This window comes from Dicentrarchus labrax, unplaced genomic scaffold (genome assembly GCF_905237075.1).
Source record: "Dicentrarchus labrax unplaced genomic scaffold, dlabrax2021, whole genome shotgun sequence".
Classification (NCBI taxonomy): Eukaryota; Metazoa; Chordata; class Actinopteri; family Moronidae; genus Dicentrarchus; species Dicentrarchus labrax.
In genome coordinates, this window is record NW_026136927.1 from 23,787 (window position 1) to 45,602 (window position 21,816).

The window sequence follows — 21,816 nt, forward strand, 5'->3', positions numbered from 1 at the left end:
ATATATATAAACATATATAGACAGATGGATATATAAACATATGTAGACACATGGATATATAAACATATATAGACACATGGACATATAAACATATATAGAGATATGGATATATAAACATATATAGACACATGGATATATAAACATATATAGACACATGGATATATAAACATATGTAGACACATGGATATATATATAAACATATATAGACAGATGGATATATAAACATATGTAGACACATGGATATATAAACATACATAGACACATGGACATATAAACATATATAGAGATATAGATATATAAACATATATAGACACATGGATAGATATATAAACATATATAGACACATGGATATATATAAACATATATAGACACATGGACAGATATATAAACATATATAGACACATGGATATATAAACATATATAGACACATGGATATATAAACATATATAGACACATGGATATATAAACATATGTAGACACATGGATAGATATATAAACATATAGACACATGGATATATAAACATATATAGACACATGGATAGATATATAAACATATAGACACATGGATATATAAACATATATAGACATATGGATATATAAACATATGTAGACACATGGATATATAAACATATATAGACACATGGATATATAAACATATATAGACACATGGATATATAAACATATGTAGACACATGGATATATATATAAACATATATAGACACATGGATATATAAACATATATAGAGATATGGATATATAAACATATATAGACACATGGATATATAAACATATGTAGACACATGGATAGATATATAAACATATATAGACACATGGGTATATAAACATATATAGACACATGACATACAGACAGAGAGACAAACAGACAGTATTGGCAATGGCAATCTAGCAGAAAGAGAGGAAGAGAGGAGCTCAGTGCACCATGGGAAATCCCCCGATAGTCTAGGCCTATAGCAGCATAACTAAGGGATGGTTCAGGACTCACCTGATCCAGCCCTAACTATAAGCTTTATCAAAGAGGAATGTCTTAAGCCTACTCTTGAATGTGGTGAGGGTGTCTGCCTCCCGAACCACAACTGGAAGCTGGTTCCACAGGAGAGGAGCTTGGTAACTGAAGGCTCTGGCTCCTGTTCTACTTTTTAGAGACTATAGGAACCACAAGTAGCCCAGCATTCAGAGAACGTAGTGTTCTAGAGGGGTAATAGGGTACTATGAGCTCTTTAAGATATGAAGGGGCCTGACCATGAAGAGCTTTATAGGTGAGGAGGAGGATTTTAAATTCTATTCTACATTTTACAGGGAGCCAGTGCAGAGAAGCTAGTACAGGAGAGATGTGATCTCTTTTTCTAGTTCCTGTCAGTACTCGTGCTGCAGCGTTCTGAATTAATTGGAGCGTTTTTAATGGACTTATTGGGGCAACCTGATAATAAAGAGTTGCAGTAATCCAGCCTTGAAGTAACAAATGCATGGATTAGTTTTTCTGCATCTGTCTGTGATAGGATGTGTCTAATTTTTCTAATATTACGTAAATGAAAGAAGGCGGTCCTAGAGGTCTGCTTTATGTGGGAGTTAAATGACAAATCCTGATCAAAGATAACTCCAAGATTCCTGACAGTGGTGCTAGAGGCCAAGTTAATGCCATCTAGAGTGACTATATCTTTAGACAATGAGTCTCTAAGGTTTTTGGGGCCAAGAACAAGAATTTCGTTTTTTCTGAGTTTAACATCAGAAAATTGCAGCTCATCCAGGATTTTATGTCCTTAAGACATGTTTGTAATTTAGATAAGTGATTAATTTCATTGGGTTTGATTGATAGATATAACTGTGTATCATCTGCATAACAGTGAAAGTTAATGGAGTGATTCCTAATAATGTTGCCTAAAGGGAGCATATATAAAGTAAATAGTATTGGTCCAAGTACAGAACCTTGTGGAACTCCATGACTAACTGTAGTATTTATTGAAGATTCATCATTAACATGTACAAACTGCGAGCGATCTGATAAATATGACTTAAACCAGCTTAGTGCGGTTCCTTTAATGCCAATTTGATGCTCACGTCTCCCCAAAAGAATATTATGGTCAATGGTGTCAAATGCAGCACTAAGATCTAATAATACAAGTACAGAGACAAGTCCATTGTCAGAAGCAATCAGAAGGTCATTATTAACTTTAACCAGAGCTGTCTCTGTGCTATGATGAACTCTAAATCCTGACTGAAAATCCTCAAATAAACTATTGTTATGTAGAAAGTCACACAACTCTTTGGCGACTACCTTCTCCAGAATCTTAGAGAGGAAGGGGAGGTTAGAAATCGGTCTATAGTTGGCTAAAACCCCTGGGTCAAGAGTGGGCTTTTTAAGAAGGGGTTTAATTACAGCTACTTTAAAGGACTGTGGTACATATCCTGATAATAAAGAAAGATTAATCATATCCAGTAAAGAAGTGCCAATTAAGGGAACAACTTCTTTAAGCAGCCTAGTTGGGATCGGGTCTAACAGACAGGTTGATGGCTTCGATGAAGAAATGATTGAAGTTAACTGATGAAGATCGATAGCAGAAAAACAGTCTAAATATATATCTAAGTTTACATTGACAGAAGTCCCTGAACTTGGAGAGCCACTGATAACTGTTGATGGCAGTTGGTGATTAATTTTTTCTCTAATAGTAATAATTTTATTATAGAAGAAGCTCATGAAGTCATTGCTACTTAAGTTTATGGGGATATGTGGCTCAATAGAGCTGTGACTCTCTGTCAGCCTGGCTACAGTGCTGAAGAGGAACCTAGGGTTATTCTTATTTTCTTCTATTAGTGCTGAGTAATAGGCTCCTCTGGCATTACGGAGGGCCTTTCTATAAGTCTTAAGATTATCTTGCCAATTTGAGCGATATTCTGATAATTTGGAAGAGCGCCATTTCCTTTCAGATTTTCTAGCTATTTGTTTTAACTGGCGGGTTTGGTGGTTATACCAAGGTGCTAGTCTCCTATGTTTTAATAATTTCCTTTTTGTAGGAGTCTAATGTTGATCGTAGTGAGCCTGTAGCACTATCGACAAGATTATCAATTTCAGAGGGACTAAAGTTATTATAGGACTCTGTTATATTCAGACATGGCATTGAATTAAACACTGATGGAATCTCCTCCTTAAATTTGGCTACAGCACTGTCAGATAGACATCTGCTGTAGGACGTTTTGCCTAATGGCTTATAATCTAATAGTATGAATTCAAAAGTTATTAAATAATGGTCAGATAGAAAACAATTATGTGGGATGACTATTAAATGTTCAGTACCAATGCAATATGAAAGAAAAAGGTCAAGAGTGTGATTAAAACAATGAGTTGGTTTATTTACACTCTGACAGAAGCCAATTGAGTCTATTAATGATATAAATGCGTTACTAAGGCTGTCATTGTCAACATCGACATGAATATTAAAATCACGTACAATAATTACTTTATCTGATTTAAGGACTAAACTTGATAGAAACTCTGAGAATTCAGATATAAAATCAGAGTACGGTCCAGGAGCGCAGTACACTATAACAAATAGAACTGGCTGCAGTGTTTTCCAGTTTGGGTGAGAAAGACTAAGAACAAGGCTTTCGAATGAATTATAATGTAGTTTAGGTTTAGGGTCCATTAAAACGCTCGAATCATATATGGCTGCTACTCCACCTCCTCGGCCAGTGCCTCGAGGAATGTGAGTATTAATATGACTGGGGGGGTGGATTCATTTAGGCTAACATACTCCTCGTGGGACAACCAGGTCTCAGTAAGACAAAGTAAATCAATATCGTAATCTGATATTAATTCATTCACTAAAACAGCTTTAGAGGACAGAGACCTGATATTTAACAGCCCACATTTCATTCTCTTATTTTGTGCTACTGAGGAGCTGGTTTTAATTTTTATTAGATTTTTATGTTGAACTCCTCTTGTTTTTATTTCTTTAAATAATTTAGGTGGTTGGGGGACAGACACAGTCTCTATGGGGTTTTGGTTGGGTGACTGTTCTAAAGAAAGAGCAGAGAAGTGTGTAAGACAGCAGCTCTGCTTCCTGGTCCCAACTAAGTGTTTGTGTTATTTTGTCTACCCCCTTTATACCTAAAATAAAGGTAAAATAAATAATAAACTATATCGATGAGGCTGAATAACAGGAGTGCATGTTAGTACAAAACTACACAGTTTAATATTAATAAGAAATTAAAGCTGCAAGCAGCGTTGGGCGGGACCTCGCACCCGGCGCTCGTCGGGGCACGCCGCAAACGCGTCACGTGCGGTCGGGGTTCGCCGAGGCCACGCCACGTGCCGTCGTAACAAGCGTGGACGGCAACGCGAATACGTCACGTAAAACTGCTCCAAATCAGCTCCGTATCGCCACGCAGCGCTTCCTTCCTGTTGCCAGTATGCTGTGCTTTCACTTTATCTGAATCTTGTCACGTAGACAAGTTCATGGCGGGACAGTAATACGTAGGCTGATGTCATGAGGACGCGTTCATGGCGAGACTGTTACAGAATATATGAAGTTTATTGGAAATTGGACATTGCACACTGAAGTTATGAGTACCGTTTAATGGAAAATGGTCTGAATTCGACAAGGGGTCAGTGGCACGCAGTTTGACGTACAGTCACAAATAGCTCAATTCTTCATGTACACTTTGTTTTTATAAGACTGTCCAATTTTGAAGTGGATTTGATAAGTCCCCTATTTATCTTGCAATTTAATAAGTGACTTCCAGCGGTTTCCCACTATGCTCCACGAACAATACTCCCTAGGAAATATGGTTTGTAGATGTGGCTAGTGGGAGTGGAGGGGTGTTTGTGTTTCATCACTTTGAAAAAAAAAGACCACAGAATTCAAAATGTCCAACTTTGACGAGACACCTGGGACACGCCCTTCAACGTACAGTCATAAATAGCACAACTTGTAATCAGCAAGATTATTCAAGAGTCCTGTCAAGTTTTGAAGCAGATCTGATAAAGTCTCAAGGACTTTGTTTGTTCAAATACAGGACCACGGGCTTCAAAATGGCCACCTTTGAGGGCACGCCACGGACACGCCCTTCAACGTACAGTCACAAAATGAAATGCGTTCATTCAGCAGCATGTTGTGACGGTACTGCCCAATTTTGAAGAAGATCCTTTGAAACGTGTAGGAGGAGATCATTCATATAGAAGCCCTGAAAGGCCAAAATGACATCACAGTGTGACATTTGTTCTAAATGGCCAACTTTGAGGGCACGCCACGGACACACCCTTCAACGTACAGTCACAAAATATAATGCGTTCATTCAGCACCACGTTGTGACTGGACTGCCCAATTTTGAAGAAGATCCAATAGAAGCTGTAGGAGGGCATCATTCAAATAGAAGCCCTGAAATGCAAAAATGACATCACAGTGTGACATTAGTTCTAAATGGCCAACTTTGACGGCAGGCCACGGACACGCCCTTCAACGTACAGTCACAAAATGAAATGCGTTCATTCAGCAGCATGTTTTAACTGTACTGACCAATTTTTAAGCAGATCCGATAAATTCCCTAGGAGCAGTTAGTTCACAAAGAAGCCCAAAAGGTCAAAATGACCACAAAATGGCTGCCAAAAGTGCAAATTTTCAACGAAAATAGCCGACTTCCTGTGGGATTTGAAGTATGGGTCCAAGAGGCTTTTTTGTACGCCCCGGCACATTATACATGCCTATTGAGTTTCGTACATATCGGTGAAACGTGGCGCCGGGGCTGATTTATTTTTATCCTGTAGGGGGGCGCTACAAGCACGAGAAACACGATTTTTGGTATGTGAGCTTCAGGCAGCACTCTACACGTGCCCAATAACTTTCATATTCATAACTATTACGGTGTCCGCACAGTGATTTACCCTGCCACCAGAGTGCCACCTAGTGGCGTGATTTTTTTCCTTTTTTAGGTGAGCCTCAGGGAGCCATGGGGAAGCAGCATACAAAGTTTCATCTTAATCACACATACCGTTGTAGAGCTATAAACTCCTTCATTTTAAAGAGCGCCACCTTGTGGTGATGACCTGAAATTGTGCACGATGCTTAAGGAAGACATGGGGAACTATGGACCCAAGGGTGGTGTAAATCGGACATACCAACGTGGAGAAATACCCCACTTCCTTTTTTGACGAAAAATCAACAGGAAGTGCTAATTTTATAACTTCCTTATGTTTTATAATATCAAAATTCTTCAAATTACTTTTGTTGTCAGGACGGTCCACAGATGAAACGTGCAAAGTTTCGTGCGCATCGGACAAAGTGTGTAGGAGGAACACGAAAAAGTGATTTATGGACATTTTGCGCTCTAGAAAAAAAAAAATTTAGGCGGAAGTGGGCGTGGCCTATATGGGGAGGTTCAGCCCCATTCACCGAACGCGTGGATATAAGGTTTTTGAATGTGAGACAAACTATGCGGGAGTTATTAGCCTTTCAAAATCGGCCGAAACAGCGCCACCTAGAGTCCTACCTACTGGCTGATCCGCATGTGACGATAGAATCTCTAAGTTAAATGAGGCTTCACAAATCTGCCAAATAAAATTGAGAGTGTGTAAATGCGCAAGGCTCAAAATCGCAGTTAAAGTGGCCTAAAAATAATAATAATAATAATAATAAACGAAGGAAAAACAATAGAGACCTTCCAGTTCATACTGGCTCGGTCCCTAATTATGTTCATAAAGTAAAATGTATTTTCCACAATATGTTTTAAAATCCATCATCAGCTCAGAATGTTTGTTTTATATATATATATAGTGCTTCTACTGTATCTTCACATAAAGATGATCTTTATTGAGGTTATCAGATAATATCTATATATATATATAATAATATCTCTGTGTGCTTTTATATATATATATAATAATATCTCTGTGTGCTTTTATATATATATATAATAATATCTCTGTGTGCTTTTATATATATATATAATAATATCTCTGTGAGCTTTTATATATATAACGTTATATAATAATATCTCTGTGTGCTTTTATATATATATATAATAATATCTCTGTGTGCTTTTATATATATATATAATAATATCTCTGTGTGCTTTTATATATATATATATAATAATATCTCTGTGTGCTTTTATATATATATATAATAATATCTCTGTGTGCTTTTATATATATATATAATAATATCTCTGTGTGCTTTTATATATATAACGTTATATAATAATATCTCTGTGTGCTTTTATATATATAACGTTATATAATAATATCTCTGTGTGCTTTTATATATATAACGTTATATAATAATATCTCTGTGTGCTTTTATATATATATATAATAATATCTCTGTGTGCTTTTATATATATATATATAATAATATCTCTGTGTGCTTTTTATATATATATATAATAATATCTCTGTGTGCTTTTTATATATATATATATATAATAATATCTCTGTGTGCTTTTATATATATATATATAATAATATCTCTGTGTGCTTTTATATATATATATAATAATATCTCTGTGTGCTTTTATATATATATATAATAATATCTCTGTGTGCTTTTATATATATATATAATAATATCTCTGTGTGCTTTTATATATATATATATAATAATATCTCTGTGTGCTTTTATATATATATATAATAATATCTCTGTGTGCTTTTATATATATATATAATAATATCTCTGTGTGCTTTTATATATATATATAATAATATCTCTGTGTGCTTTTATATATATATATAATAATATCTCTGTGAGTGGCTCCTACTGTTGAACCTCAAACACTCTGCTCAGGTTGGTATGGTACCTGTGCAGTAGAGGCTGTCCAGCGGCGCCAGTCAGATAAACTAAACTACAGTGTAAGAGAGTTGACATAAATACTGTACACATTATTAAAACATGTTAGAAAACTTTATACAACAAATCAGACGGAGACTGAACGTTTGATCAGAGCTTTTACAGTTGTATTTTATTATTTTACAGGCACAGGCACATGTAGAGACAGGCCTATGCGCTGCGGGGTCCTGATGTGTTCTTACTGAATGAACGGTTTGTTTGTTAGCCAGGCAGCTAACATACTAACCGTTAAATGTATTATTCTACTCAACAGACACTGATTTATTTTATGTCTTTTATTTTAAAGGGTTAAAGTTCATCATTTGTCAACAAAGCGGATTTATTTTATTTTAAATCTGCGTCACGAGCTGAAAGCGAAGCTAGGTAAGCTAACGTTAGCTAGCGGCTAACTGACAGTAATGCATTTCAAAGGTTTACTAACTTATTAACATAATAAAATACAGCTAACTGCTCCCTGTTGACTGTATTAACTACTGTTTACTGTATTACTGCTCCCTGTTGACTGTATTAACTACTGTTTACTGTTTACTGTTGACTGTATTAACTACTGTTTACTGTATTACTGCTCCCTGTTGACTGTTTACTGTTGACTGTTTACTGTTTACTGTATTACTGTTTACTGTTTACTGTATTACTGTTTACTGTTTACTGTATTACTGTTTACTGTTTACTGTTGACTGTTTACTGTTTACTGTATTACTGTTTACTGTTTACTGTATTACTGTTTACTGTTTACTGTATTACTGTTTACTGTTTACTGTATTACTGTATTACTGTTGACTGTTTACTGTATTACTGTATTACTGTTGACTGTTTACTGTATTACTGTATTACTGTTGACTGTTTACTGTATTACTGTTTACTGTATTACTGTTTACTGTATTACTGTATTACTGTTGACTGTTTACTGTTTACTGTTGACTGTTTACTGTATTACTGTTTACTGTATTACTGTTTACTGTATTACTGTTTACTGTTGACTGTTTACTGTATTACTGTTTACTGTATTACTGTTTACTGTTTACTGTTTACTGTATTACTGTTTACTGTTGACTGTTTACTGTATTCTCACAGGAGCTGTTAGAAGCTGCAGCCACTGAGGGAGGAGGAGTAACCATAGCAACAGGAGGTTGGAATATACTTCATTCATTACAAACAAACATTTTACTGCAGTAAAAGTACTCAATATGTTTCAATATTATCATTATTTACACTTTACATACATTTATGCTGTTTAATCTGCAATCTTTAGACGTCACTTCCGGTTTGAACACCTCCAGGCCTCAAGCTGATTCTTCTTCTGTGGTAAAATCATGGAACTGGCATACGTGTGTGAGTGGGAGAAACGTCCTAAGAGCACTCACTGTCCCTCCATCCCTCTGGTCTGCTCCTGGTCCTGCAGGAACCTTGTGGCCTTCACCACAGACCTGAAGAACGAGGACGACGACAAAGGTACACGGCTACAGACACAGCACAGACACAGCTACAGCACAGACACAGCTACAGACACAGCACAGACACGGCTACAGACACAGCACAGACACAGCTACAGCACAGACACAGCTACAGCACGGACACAGCTACAGCACGGACACAGCTACAGCACAGACACACACAGCTACAGCACGGACACAGACACAGCTACAGCACAGACACACACAGCTACAGCACAGACACACACAGCTACAGCACGGACACAGCTACAGACACAGCTACAGCAGAGACACAGCCACAGCACAGACACAGCTACAGCAGAGACACAGACACAGCTACAGACACAGCTACAGCACAGACACAAACACAGCTACAGCACAGGTACAGCACGGACACAGCTACAGCACGGACACAGCTACAGCAGAGACACAGATACAGCACAGACACAGCTACAGCACAGACACAAACACAGCTACAGCACAGGTACAGCACGGACACAGCTACAGCACAGACACAGCTACAGCAGAGACACATACACAGCTACAGACACAGCTACAGCACGAACACAGACACAGCTACAGCACAGACACAGCTACAGCACGGACACAGCTACAGCAGAGACGCAGCTACAGCACAGACACAGCTACAGCAGAGACACAGACACAGCTACAGACACAGCTACAGCACAGACACAAACACAGCTACAGCACAGACACAGACACAAACACAGCTACAGCACAGACACAGCTACAGCACAGACACAAACACAGCTACAGCACAGACACAGCTACAGCACAGACACACACAGACACAGCTACAGACACAGCTACAACACAGACACAGCTACAGACACAGCTACAGCACAGCTACAGACACAGCTACAACACAGACACAGCTACAGCACAGACACAAACACAGCTACAGCACAGACACACACACAGACACAGCTACAGCACAGACGCAGCTACAGCACAGACGCAGCTACAGCACAGACACACCTACAGCACACACACAGCTACAGCACGAACACAGACACAGCTACATCACAGACGCAGCTACAGCACGGACGCGGACACAGCGACAGCACGGACACAGACACAGCTACAGCACAGACACAGCAACAGCACAGACACAACTACAGCACAGACACAGCTACAGCACGGACACAGACACAGCTACAGCACAGACACAGACACAGCTACAGCACGGACACAGCTACAGCAGAGACACAGCTACAGCACAGACACAGCTACAGCAGAGACACAGACACAGCTACAGACACAGCTACAGCACAGACACAAACACAGCTACAGCACAGACACAGACACAAACACAGCTACAGCACAGACACAGCTACAGACACAGCTACAGACACAGCTACAGCACAGCTACAGACACAGCTACAGCACAGACACAAACACAGCTACAGCACAGACACACACACAGACACAGCTACAGCACAGACGCAGCTACAGCACAGACACAGCACACACACACCTACAGCACACACACAGACACAGCTACAGCACGGACGCAGCTACAGCACGGACGCAGCTACAGCTACAACACAGACACAGCGACAGCACGTACACAGACACAGCTACAGCACAGACACAGCTACAGCACAGACACAGACACAGACACAAACACAGCTACAGCACAAACACAGCTACAGCACAGACACAGACACAGCTACAGCACAGACACAGCTACAGACACAGCTACAACACAGACACAGCTACAGACACAGCTACAGCACAGACACAGCTACAGCACAGACACAAACACAGCTACAGCACAGACACACACACAGACACAGCTACAGCACAGACGCAGCTACAGCACAGACGCAGCTACAACACAGACACAGCTACAGCACAGACACACCTACAGCACACACACACCTACAGCACACACACAGACACAGCTACAGCACGGACGCAGCTACAGCACGGACGCGGACACAGCGACAGCACGGACACAGACACAGCTACAGCACAGACACAGACACAGCACAGACACAACTACAGCACAGACACAGCTACAGCACGGACACAGACACAGCTACAGCTACAGCACGGACACAGCTACAGACACAGCTACAGCAGAGACACAGCTACAGCACAGACACAGCTACAGCACAGACACAGACACAAACACAGCTACAGCACAAACACAGCTACAGCACAGACACAGACACAGCTACAGCACAGACGCAGCTACAGCACAGACGCAGCTACAACACAGACACAGCTACAGCACAGACACAGCTACAGCACAGACACAAACACAGCTACAGCACAGACACACACACAGACACAGCTACAGCACAGACGCAGCTACAGCACAGACGCAGCTACAGCACAGACACAGCTACAGCACGAACACAGACACAGCTACAGCACGAACACAGACACAGCTACAGCACGGACGCAGCTACAGCACGGACGCGGACACAGCGACAGCACGGACACAGACACAGCTACAGCACAGACAGACACAGCTACAGCACAGACACAGCTACAGCACAGACAGACACAGCTACAGCACAGACACAGCTACAGCACAGACACAAACACAGCTACAGACAGACACAGCTACAGCACAGACAGACACAGCTACAGCTACAGACACACACATACACAGCTACAGCACAGACACACACATACACAGCTACAGCACAGACACAGACACAGCTACAGACACAGCTACAACACAGACACAGCTACAGCACAGACACAGCTACAGACACAGCTACAGCACAGCTACAGACACAAACACAGCTACAGCACAGACACACACAGACACAGCTACAGCACAGACACACCTACAGCACAGACGCAGCTACAACACAGACACAGCTACAGCACAGACACACACAGACACAGCTACAGCACGGACACAGCTACAGCACGGACACAGCTACAGCACAGACACAGCTACAGCACAGACAGACACAGCTACAGCACAGACAGCTACAGCTACAGCACGGACACAGCTACAGCAGAGACACAGCTACAGCAGAGACACAGACACAGCACAGACACAGCTACAGCAGAGACACAGACACAGCTACAGACACAGCTACAGCACAGACACAGACACAAACATAGCCACAGCACAGACACAGCACAGACACAGCTACAGCACAGACAGACACAGCTACAGCACAGACAGACACAGACACAGCTACAGCACAGACACAGCTACAGCACGGACACAGCTTCAGCACGGACACGGACACAGACACAGCTACAGCAGAGACACAGCTACAGCAGAGACACAGCTACAGCAGAGACACAGCTACAGCACAGACAGACACAGCTACAGTACAGACAGACACAGCTACAGGACACAGCTACAGCACAGACACAGACACAGCTACAGCACGGACACAGCTACAGCACGGACACAGCTACAGCAGAGACACAGACACAGCACAGACACAGCTACAGCACAGACACAGCTACAGCACAGACACAGCTACAGCACAGACACAGCTACAGCAGAGACACAGACACAGCACAGACACAGCTACAGCAGAGACACAGACACAGCTACAGACACAGACACAGTACAGCTACAGCACAGACACAGCTACAGCACAGACACAGCCACAGCACAGACACAAGCACAGACACAGCTACAGCACAGACAGACACAGCTACAGCACAGACACAGCTTCAGCACAGACACAGACACAGCTACAGCACGGACACGGACACAGACACAGCTACAGCAGAGACACAGCTACAGCAGAGACACAGCTACAGCAGAGACACAGCTACAGCACAGACACAGCTACAGCACAGACACAGACACAGCTACAGCACAGACACAGCTACAGCAGAGACACAGACACAGCTACAGCACAGACACAGCTACAGCAGAGACACAGACACAGCTACAGCACAGACACAGCTACAGCACAGACACAGCTACAGCAGAGACACAGACACAGCTACAGACACAGCTACCGCACAGACACAGCTACAGCACAGACACAAACACAGCTACAGCACAGGCACAGACACAGACACAAACACAGCTACAGCACAGACACAGCTACAGACACAGCTACAACACAGACACAGCTACAGCACAGACACACACAGACACAGACACAAACACAGCTACAGCACAGACACAGCTACAGACACAGCTACAACACAGACACAGCTACAGCACAGACACACACAGACACAGACACAGCTACAGCACAGCTACAGCACAGACACAGCTACAGCACAGACACAGCTACAGCACAGACACAAACACAGCTACAGCACAGACGCAGCTACAGCACAGACACAGCTACAGCACAGACACAAACACAGCAGGAACACAGACACAGCTACAGCACAGACGCAGCTACAGCACAGACGCAGCTACAACACAGACACAGCTACAGCCCGAACACAGCTACAGCCCGAACACAGACACAGCTACAGCACAGACACAGCACAGACACAGCACAGACACAGCACAGACACAGCACAGACACAGCTACAGCACAGTCAGACCCAGCACAGACACAGCTACAGCACGGACACAGCTACAGCAGAGACACAGCTACAGCAGAGACACAGCTACAGCACAGACACAGCTACAGCACAGACAGACACAGCTACAGCACGGACACAGCTACAGCACAGACACAGCTACAGCAGAGACACAGCTACAGCAGAGACACAGCTACAGCAGAGACACAGACACAGCTACAGCACGAACACAGACACAGCTACAGCACAGACACAGCTACAGCACGGACACAGCTACAGCAGAGACACAGCTACAGCACAGACACAGCTACAGCAGAGACACAGACACAGCACAGACACAGCTACAGCAGAGACACAGACACAGCACAGACACAGCTACAGCAGAGACACAGACACAGCTACAGCACGAACACAGACACAGCTACAGCACAGACGCAGCTACAGCACAGACGCAGCTACAACACAGTCACAGATACAGTCCGAACACAGCTACAGCCCGAACACAGACACAGCTACAGCACAGACACAGCTACAGCACAGACACAGCTACAGCACAGGCACAGACACAGACACAGCTACAGCAGAGACACAGCTACAGCACAGACACAGCTACAGCAGAGACACAGCTACAGACACAGCTACAGCACAGACACAGCTACAGCACAGACACAGCTACAGCACAGACACAAACACAGCTACAGCACAGACACAAACACAGCTACAGCACAGACAGACACAGACACAGCTACAGCACAGACACAGCTACAGCACGGACACACACATACACAGCTACAGCACAGACACACACATACACAGCTACAGCACAGACACACACATACACAGCTACAGACACAGCTACAGCACAGACACAGCTACAGCACAGCTACAGACACAGCTACAACACAGACACAGCTACAGCACAGACACAAACACAGCTATAGCACAGACACACACAGACACACCTACAGCACACACACAGCTACAGCACAGACGCAGCTACAGCACAGACGCAGCTACAACAAAGACGCAGCTACAGCACAGACACACCTACAGCACACACACAGCTACAGCACGAACACAGACGCAGCTACAGCACAGACGCAGCTACAGCACAGACGCAGCTACAGCACGGACGCTGCTACAGCACGGACGCAGACACACCTACAGCACGGACGCTGCTACAGCACGGACGCAGACACACCTACAGCACAGACACAGCTACAGCAGAGACACAGCTACAGCAGAGACACAGACACAGCTACAGCACAGACACAGCTACAGCACGGACACAGACACAGCTACAGCACGGACACAGACACAGCTACAGCACAGACACAACACAGACACAGCTACAGACACAGCTACAGCACAGCTACAGACACAGCTACAACACAGACACAGCTACAGCACAGACACAGCTACAGCAGAGACACAGACACAAACACAGCTACAGCACAGACACAGCTACAGCACAGACACAGCTACAGACACAGCTACAGCAGAGACACAGCTACAGCAGAGACACAGCTACAGCAGAGACACAGCTACAGCACAGACACAGCTACAGCACAGACACAAACACAGCTACAGCACAGACAGACACAGACACAGCTACAGCACAGACACAGCTACAGCACGGACACACACATACACAGCTACAGCACAGACACACACATACACAGCTACAGCACAGACACACACATACACAGCTACAGACACAGCTACAGCACAGACACAGCTACAGCACAGCTACAGACACAGCTACAACACAGACACAGCTACAGCACAGACACAAACACAGCTATAGCACAGACACACACAGACACAGCTACAGCACAGACACACCTACAGCACACACACAGCTACAGCACAGACGCAGCTACAACACAGACGCAGCTACAGCACAGACGCAGCTACAACACAGACGCAGCTACAGCACAGACACACCTACAGCACACACACAGCTACAGCACGAACACAGACGCAGCTACAGCACAGACGCAGCTACAGCACGGACGCAGCTACAGCACGGACGCTGCTACAGCACGGACGCAGACACACCTACAGCACAGACACAGCGACAGCACGGGACACAGACACAGCTACAGCACAGACACAGCTACAGCACAGACAGACACAGCTACAGCACGGACACAGCTACAGCACGGACACAGCTACAGCAGAGACACAGCTACAGCAGAGACACAGACACAGCTACAGCAGAGACACAGACACAGCTACAGCACAGACACAGCTACAGCACGGACACAGACACAGCTACAGCACGGACACAGACACAGCTACAGCACAGACACAACACAGACACAGCTACAGACACAGCTACAGCACAGCTACAGACACAGCTACAACACAGACACAGCTACAGCAGAGACACAGCTACAGCACAGACACAGCTACAGCAGAGACACAGACACAAACACAGCTACAGCACAGACACAGCTACAGCACAGACACAGCTACAGCTACAGACACAGCTACAGCAGAGACACAGCTACAGCAGAGACACAGCTACAGCACAGACACAGCTACAGACACAGCTACAGCACAGACACAGCTACAGCACAGACACAGCTACAGCACGGACACAGCTACAGCAGAGACACAGCTACAGCACAGACTCAGCTACAGCAGAGACACAGACACAGCACAGACACAGCTACAGCAGAGACACAGACACAGCACAGACACAGCTACAGCAGAGACACAGACACAGCTACAGCACGAACACAGACACAGCTACAGCACAGACGCAGCTACAGCACAGACGCAGCTACAACACAGTCACAGATACAGTCCGAACACAGCTACAGCCCGAACACAGACACAGCTACAGCACAGACACAGCTACAGCACAGACACAGCTACAGCACAGACACAGCTACAGCACAGGCACAGACACAGACACAGCTACAGCAGAGACACAGCTACAGCACAGACACAGCTACAGCAGAGACACAGCTACAGACACAGCTACAGCACAGACACAGCTACAGCACAGACACAGCTACAGCACAGACACAAACACAGCTACAGCACAGACACAAACACAGCTACAGCACAGACAGACACAGACACAGCTACAGCACAGACACAGCTACAGCACGGACACACACATACACAGCTACAGCACAGACACACACATACACAGCTACAGCACAGACACACACATACACAGCTACAGACACAGCTACAGCACAGACACAGCTACAGCACAGCTACAGACACAGCTACAACACAGACACAGCTACAGCACAGACACAAACACAGCTATAGCACAGACACACACAGACACACCTACAGCACACACACAGCTACAGCACAGACGCAGCTACAGCACAGACGCAGCTACAACAAAGACGCAGCTACAGCACAGACACACCTACAGCACACACACAGCTACAGCACGAACACAGACGCAGCTACAGCACAGACGCAGCTACAGCACAGACGCAGCTACAGCACGGACGCTGCTACAGCACGGACGCAGACACACCTACAGCACGGACGCTGCTACAGCACGGACGCAGACACACCTACAGCACAGACACAGCTACAGCAGAGACACAGCTACAGCAGAGACACAGACACAGCTACAGCACAGACACAGCTACAGCACGGACACAGACACAGCTACAGCACGGACACAGACACAGCTACAGCACAGACACAACACAGACACAGCTACAGACACAGCTACAGCACAGCTACAGACACAGCTACAACACAGACACAGCTACAGCACAGACACAGCTACAGCAGAGACACAGACACAAACACAGCTACAGCACAGACACAGCTACAGCACAGACACAGCTACAGACACAGCTACAGCAGAGACACAGCTACAGCAGAGACACAGCTACAGCAGAGACACAGCTACAGCACAGACACAGCTACAGCACAGACACAAACACAGCTACAGCACAGACAGACACAGACACAGCTACAGCACAGACACAGCTACAGCACGGACACACACATACACAGCTACAGCACAGACACACACATACACAGCTACAGCACAGACACACACATACACAGCTACAGACACAGCTACAGCACAGACACAGCTACAGCACAGCTACAGACACAGCTACAACACAGACACAGCTACAGCACAGACACAAACACAGCTATAGCACAGACACACACAGACACAGCTACAGCACAGACACACCTACAGCACACACACAGCTACAGCACAGACGCAGCTACAACACAGACGCAGCTACAGCACAGACGCAGCTACAACACAGACGCAGCTACAGCACAGACACACCTACAGCACACACACAGCTACAGCACGAACACAGACGCAGCTACAGCACAGACGCAGCTACAGCACGGACGCAGCTACAGCACGGACGCTGCTACAGCACGGACGCAGACACACCTACAGCACAGACACAGCGACAGCACGGACACAGACACAGCTACAGCACAGACACAGCTACAGCACAGACAGACACAGCTACAGCACGGACACAGCTACAGCACGGACACAGCTACAGCAGAGACACAGCTACAGCAGAGACACAGACACAGCTACAGCAGAGACACAGACACAGCTACAGCACAGACACAGCTACAGCACGGACACAGACACAGCTACAGCACGGACACAGACACAGCTACAGCACAGACACAACACAGACACAGCTACAGACACAGCTACAGCACAGCTACAGACACAGCTACAACACAGACACAGCTACAGCAGAGACACAGCTACAGCACAGACACAGCTACAGCAGAGACACAGACACAAACACAGCTACAGCACAGACACAGCTACAGCACAGACACAGCTACAGCTACAGACACAGCTACAGCAGAGACACAGCTACAGCAGAGACACAGCTACAGCACAGACACAGCTACAGACACAGCTACAGCACAGACACAGCTACAGCACAGACACAGCTACAGCACGGACACAGCTACAGCAGAGACACAGCTACAGCACAGACTCAGCTACAGCAGAGACACAGACACAGCACAGACACAGCTACAGCAGAGACACAGACACAGCACAGACACAGCTACAGCAGAGACACAGACACAGCTACAGCACGAACACAGACACAGCTACAGCACAGACGCAGCTACAGCACAGACGCAGCTACAACACAGTCACAGATACAGTCCGAACACAGCTACAGCCCGAACACAGACACAGCTACAGCACAGACACAGCTACAGCACAGACACAGCTACAGCACAGACACAGCTACAGCACAGGCACAGACACAGACACAGCTACAGCAGAGACACAGCTACAGCACAGACACAGCTACAGCAGAGACACAGCTACAGACACAGCTACAGCACAGACACAGCTACAGCACAGACACAAACACAGCTACAGCACAGACACAAACACAGCTACAGCACAGACAGACACAGACACAGCTTCAGCACAGACACAGCTACAGCACGGACACACACATACACAGCTACAGCACAGACACACACATACACAGCTACAGCACAGACACACACATACACAGCTACAGACACAGCTACAGCACAGACACAGCTACAGCACAGCTACAGACACAGCTACAACACAGACACAGCTACAGCACAGACACAAACACAGCTATAGCACAGACACACACAGACACACCTACAGCACACACACACAGCTACAGCACAGACGCAGCTACAGCACAGACGCAGCTACAACAAAGACGCAGCTACAGCACAGACACACCTACAGCACACACACAGCTACAGCACGAACACAGACGCAGCTACAGCACAGACGCAGCTACAGCACAGACGCAGCTACAGCACGGACGCTGCTACAGCACGGACGCAGACACACCTACAGCACGGACGCTGCTACAGCACGGACGCAGACACACCTACAGCACAGACACAGCTACAGCAGAGACACAGCTACAGCAGAGACACAGACACAGCTACAGCACAGACACAGCTACAGCACGGACACAGACACAGCTACAGCACGGACACAGACACAGCTACAGCACAGACACAACACAGACACAGCTACAGACACAGCTACAGCACAGCTACAGACACAGCTACAACACAGACACAGCTACAGCACAGACACAGCTACAGCAGAGACACAGACACAAACACAGCTACAGCACAGACACAGCTACAGCACAGACACAGCTACAGACACAGCTACAGCAGAGACACAGCTACAGCAGAGACACAGCTACAGCAGAGACACAGCTACAGCACAGACACAGCTACAGCACAGACACAAACACAGCTACAGCACAGACAGACACAGACACAGCTACAGCACAGACACAGCTACAGCACGGACACACACATACACAGCTACAGCACAGACACACACATACACAGCTACAGCACAGACACACACATACACAGCTACAGACACAGCTACAGCACAGACACAGCTACAGCACAGCTACAGACACAGCTACAACACAGACACAGCTACAGCACAGACACAAACACAGCTATAGCACAGACACACACAGACACAGCTACAGCACAGACACACCTACAGCACACACACAGCTACAGCACAGACGCAGCTACAGCACAGACGCAGCTACAACACAGACGCAGCTACAGCACAGACGCAGCTACAGCACAGACGCAGCTACAGCACAGACACACCTACAGCACACACACAGCTACAGCACGAACACAGACGCAGCTACAGCACAGACGCAGCTACAGCACAGACGCAGCTACAGCACGGACGCTGCTACAGCACGGACGCAGACACACCTACAGCACAGACACAGCGACAGCACGGACACAGACACAGCTACAGCACAGACACAGCTACAGCAGAGACACAGCTACAGCACGGACACAGCTACAGCACGGACACAGCTACAGCACGGACACAGCTACAGCAGAGACACAGCTACAGCAGAGACACAGACACAGCTACAGCAGAGACACAGACACAGCTACAGCACAGACACAGCTACAGCACGGACACAGACACAGCTACAGCACGGACACAGACACAGCTACAGCACAGACACAACACAGACACAGCTACAGACACAGCTACAGCACAGCTACAGACACAGCTACAACACAGACACAGCTACAGCAGAGACACAGCTACAGCACAGACACAGCTACAGCAGAGACACAGACACAAACACAGCTACAGCACAGACACAGCTACAGCACAGACACAGCTACAGCTACAGACACAGCTACAGCAGAGACACAGCTACAGCAGAGACACAGCTACAGCACAGACACAGCTACAGCACAAACACAGCTACAGCACAGACACAAACACAGCTACAGCACAGACACAGACACAGCTACAGCACGGACACAGCTACAGCACGGACACAGCTACAGCACGGACACAGCTACAGCACGGACACAGCTACAGCACAGACACAGCTACAGCACAGACACACACAGCTACAGACACAGCTACAACACAGACACAGCTACAGCACAGCTACAGACAGAGCTACAACACAGACACAGCTACAGCACCGACACAAACACAGCTACAGCACAGACACACACAGACACAGCTACAACACACGCACAGCTACAACCACGAACACAGACGCAGCTACAGCACGGACGCAGCTACAGCACGGACGCAGACACAGCGACAGCACGGACACTGACACAGCTACAGCACAGTCACAGCTACAGCACAGACAGACACAGCTACAGCAGAGACACAGCTACAGCACAGACACAGACACAGCTACAGCACAGACACAGCTACAGCAGAGACACAGACACAGCTACAGCAGAGACACAGCTACAGACACAGCACAGACACAAACACAGCTACAGCACAGACACAGCTACAGCACAGACAGACACAGCTACAGCACAGACGCAGCTACAGCACGGGAAGCAGCTACAGCACAGACGCAGCTACAGCACGGACACAGCTACAGCACGGATGCAGCTACAGCACGGACGCAGACACACCTACAGCACAGAGACAGCGACAGCACGGACACGGACACAGCTACAGCAGAGAC

The 21,816-nt window shown here is 45.8% G+C and overlaps 1 protein-coding gene and 1 long non-coding RNA gene across 5 annotated transcripts; one reads left to right on the top strand and one right to left on the bottom strand.

Annotated features, from left to right (window-relative positions):
- Positions 1-7,880: 7,880 nt before the first annotated feature.
- Positions 7,881-19,445, top strand: LOC127360686 (serine-rich adhesin for platelets-like). Its single transcript, XM_051395142.1, has 8 exons — positions 7,881-8,222; positions 8,934-8,988; positions 9,112-9,674; positions 11,438-11,901; positions 12,425-13,740; positions 13,774-14,916; positions 14,957-15,055; positions 16,520-19,445. Exons 3-8 carry the CDS (start codon positions 9,173-9,175, stop codon positions 19,422-19,424), a joined length of 6,429 nt encoding a protein of 2,142 aa, XP_051251102.1. The 5' UTR covers positions 7,881-8,222; positions 8,934-8,988; positions 9,112-9,172; the 3' UTR covers positions 19,425-19,445.
- Positions 10,167-15,031, bottom strand: LOC127360687 (uncharacterized). Of its 4 annotated transcripts, XR_007883890.1 has the most exons (4): positions 14,997-15,031; positions 13,059-13,077; positions 12,121-12,232; positions 10,167-10,257 (listed from the first exon to the last, which is right to left on the bottom strand). It is a non-coding gene; the product is annotated as an uncharacterized LOC127360687 (long non-coding RNA). The 4 variants fall into 4 exon arrangements; XR_007883892.1 differs by lacking the exons at positions 13,059-13,077; positions 14,997-15,031 and adding an exon at positions 14,369-14,422; XR_007883889.1 differs by lacking the exons at positions 13,059-13,077; positions 14,997-15,031 and adding an exon at positions 14,067-14,153 and having other exon boundaries at positions 12,121-12,215.
- Positions 19,446-21,816: the final 2,371 nt, after the last annotated feature.

Excerpts from the sequence above, each read along its gene's own strand:
- LOC127360686 (XM_051395142.1), top strand. The coding sequence starts at position 9,173 with ATGGAACTGGCATACGTGTGTGAGTGGGAGAAACGTCCTAAGAGCACT. Across the intron at positions 11,902-12,424 it reads CAGACACAGCTACAGCACAG|ACAGACACAGCTACAGCACA; the intron begins ACAGACACAGCT and ends CACAGACACAGC. Across the intron at positions 15,056-16,519 it reads GCAGAGACACAGACACAGCT|ACAGACACAGCTACAGCACG; the intron begins ACAGCACAGACA and ends TACAGCAGAGAC.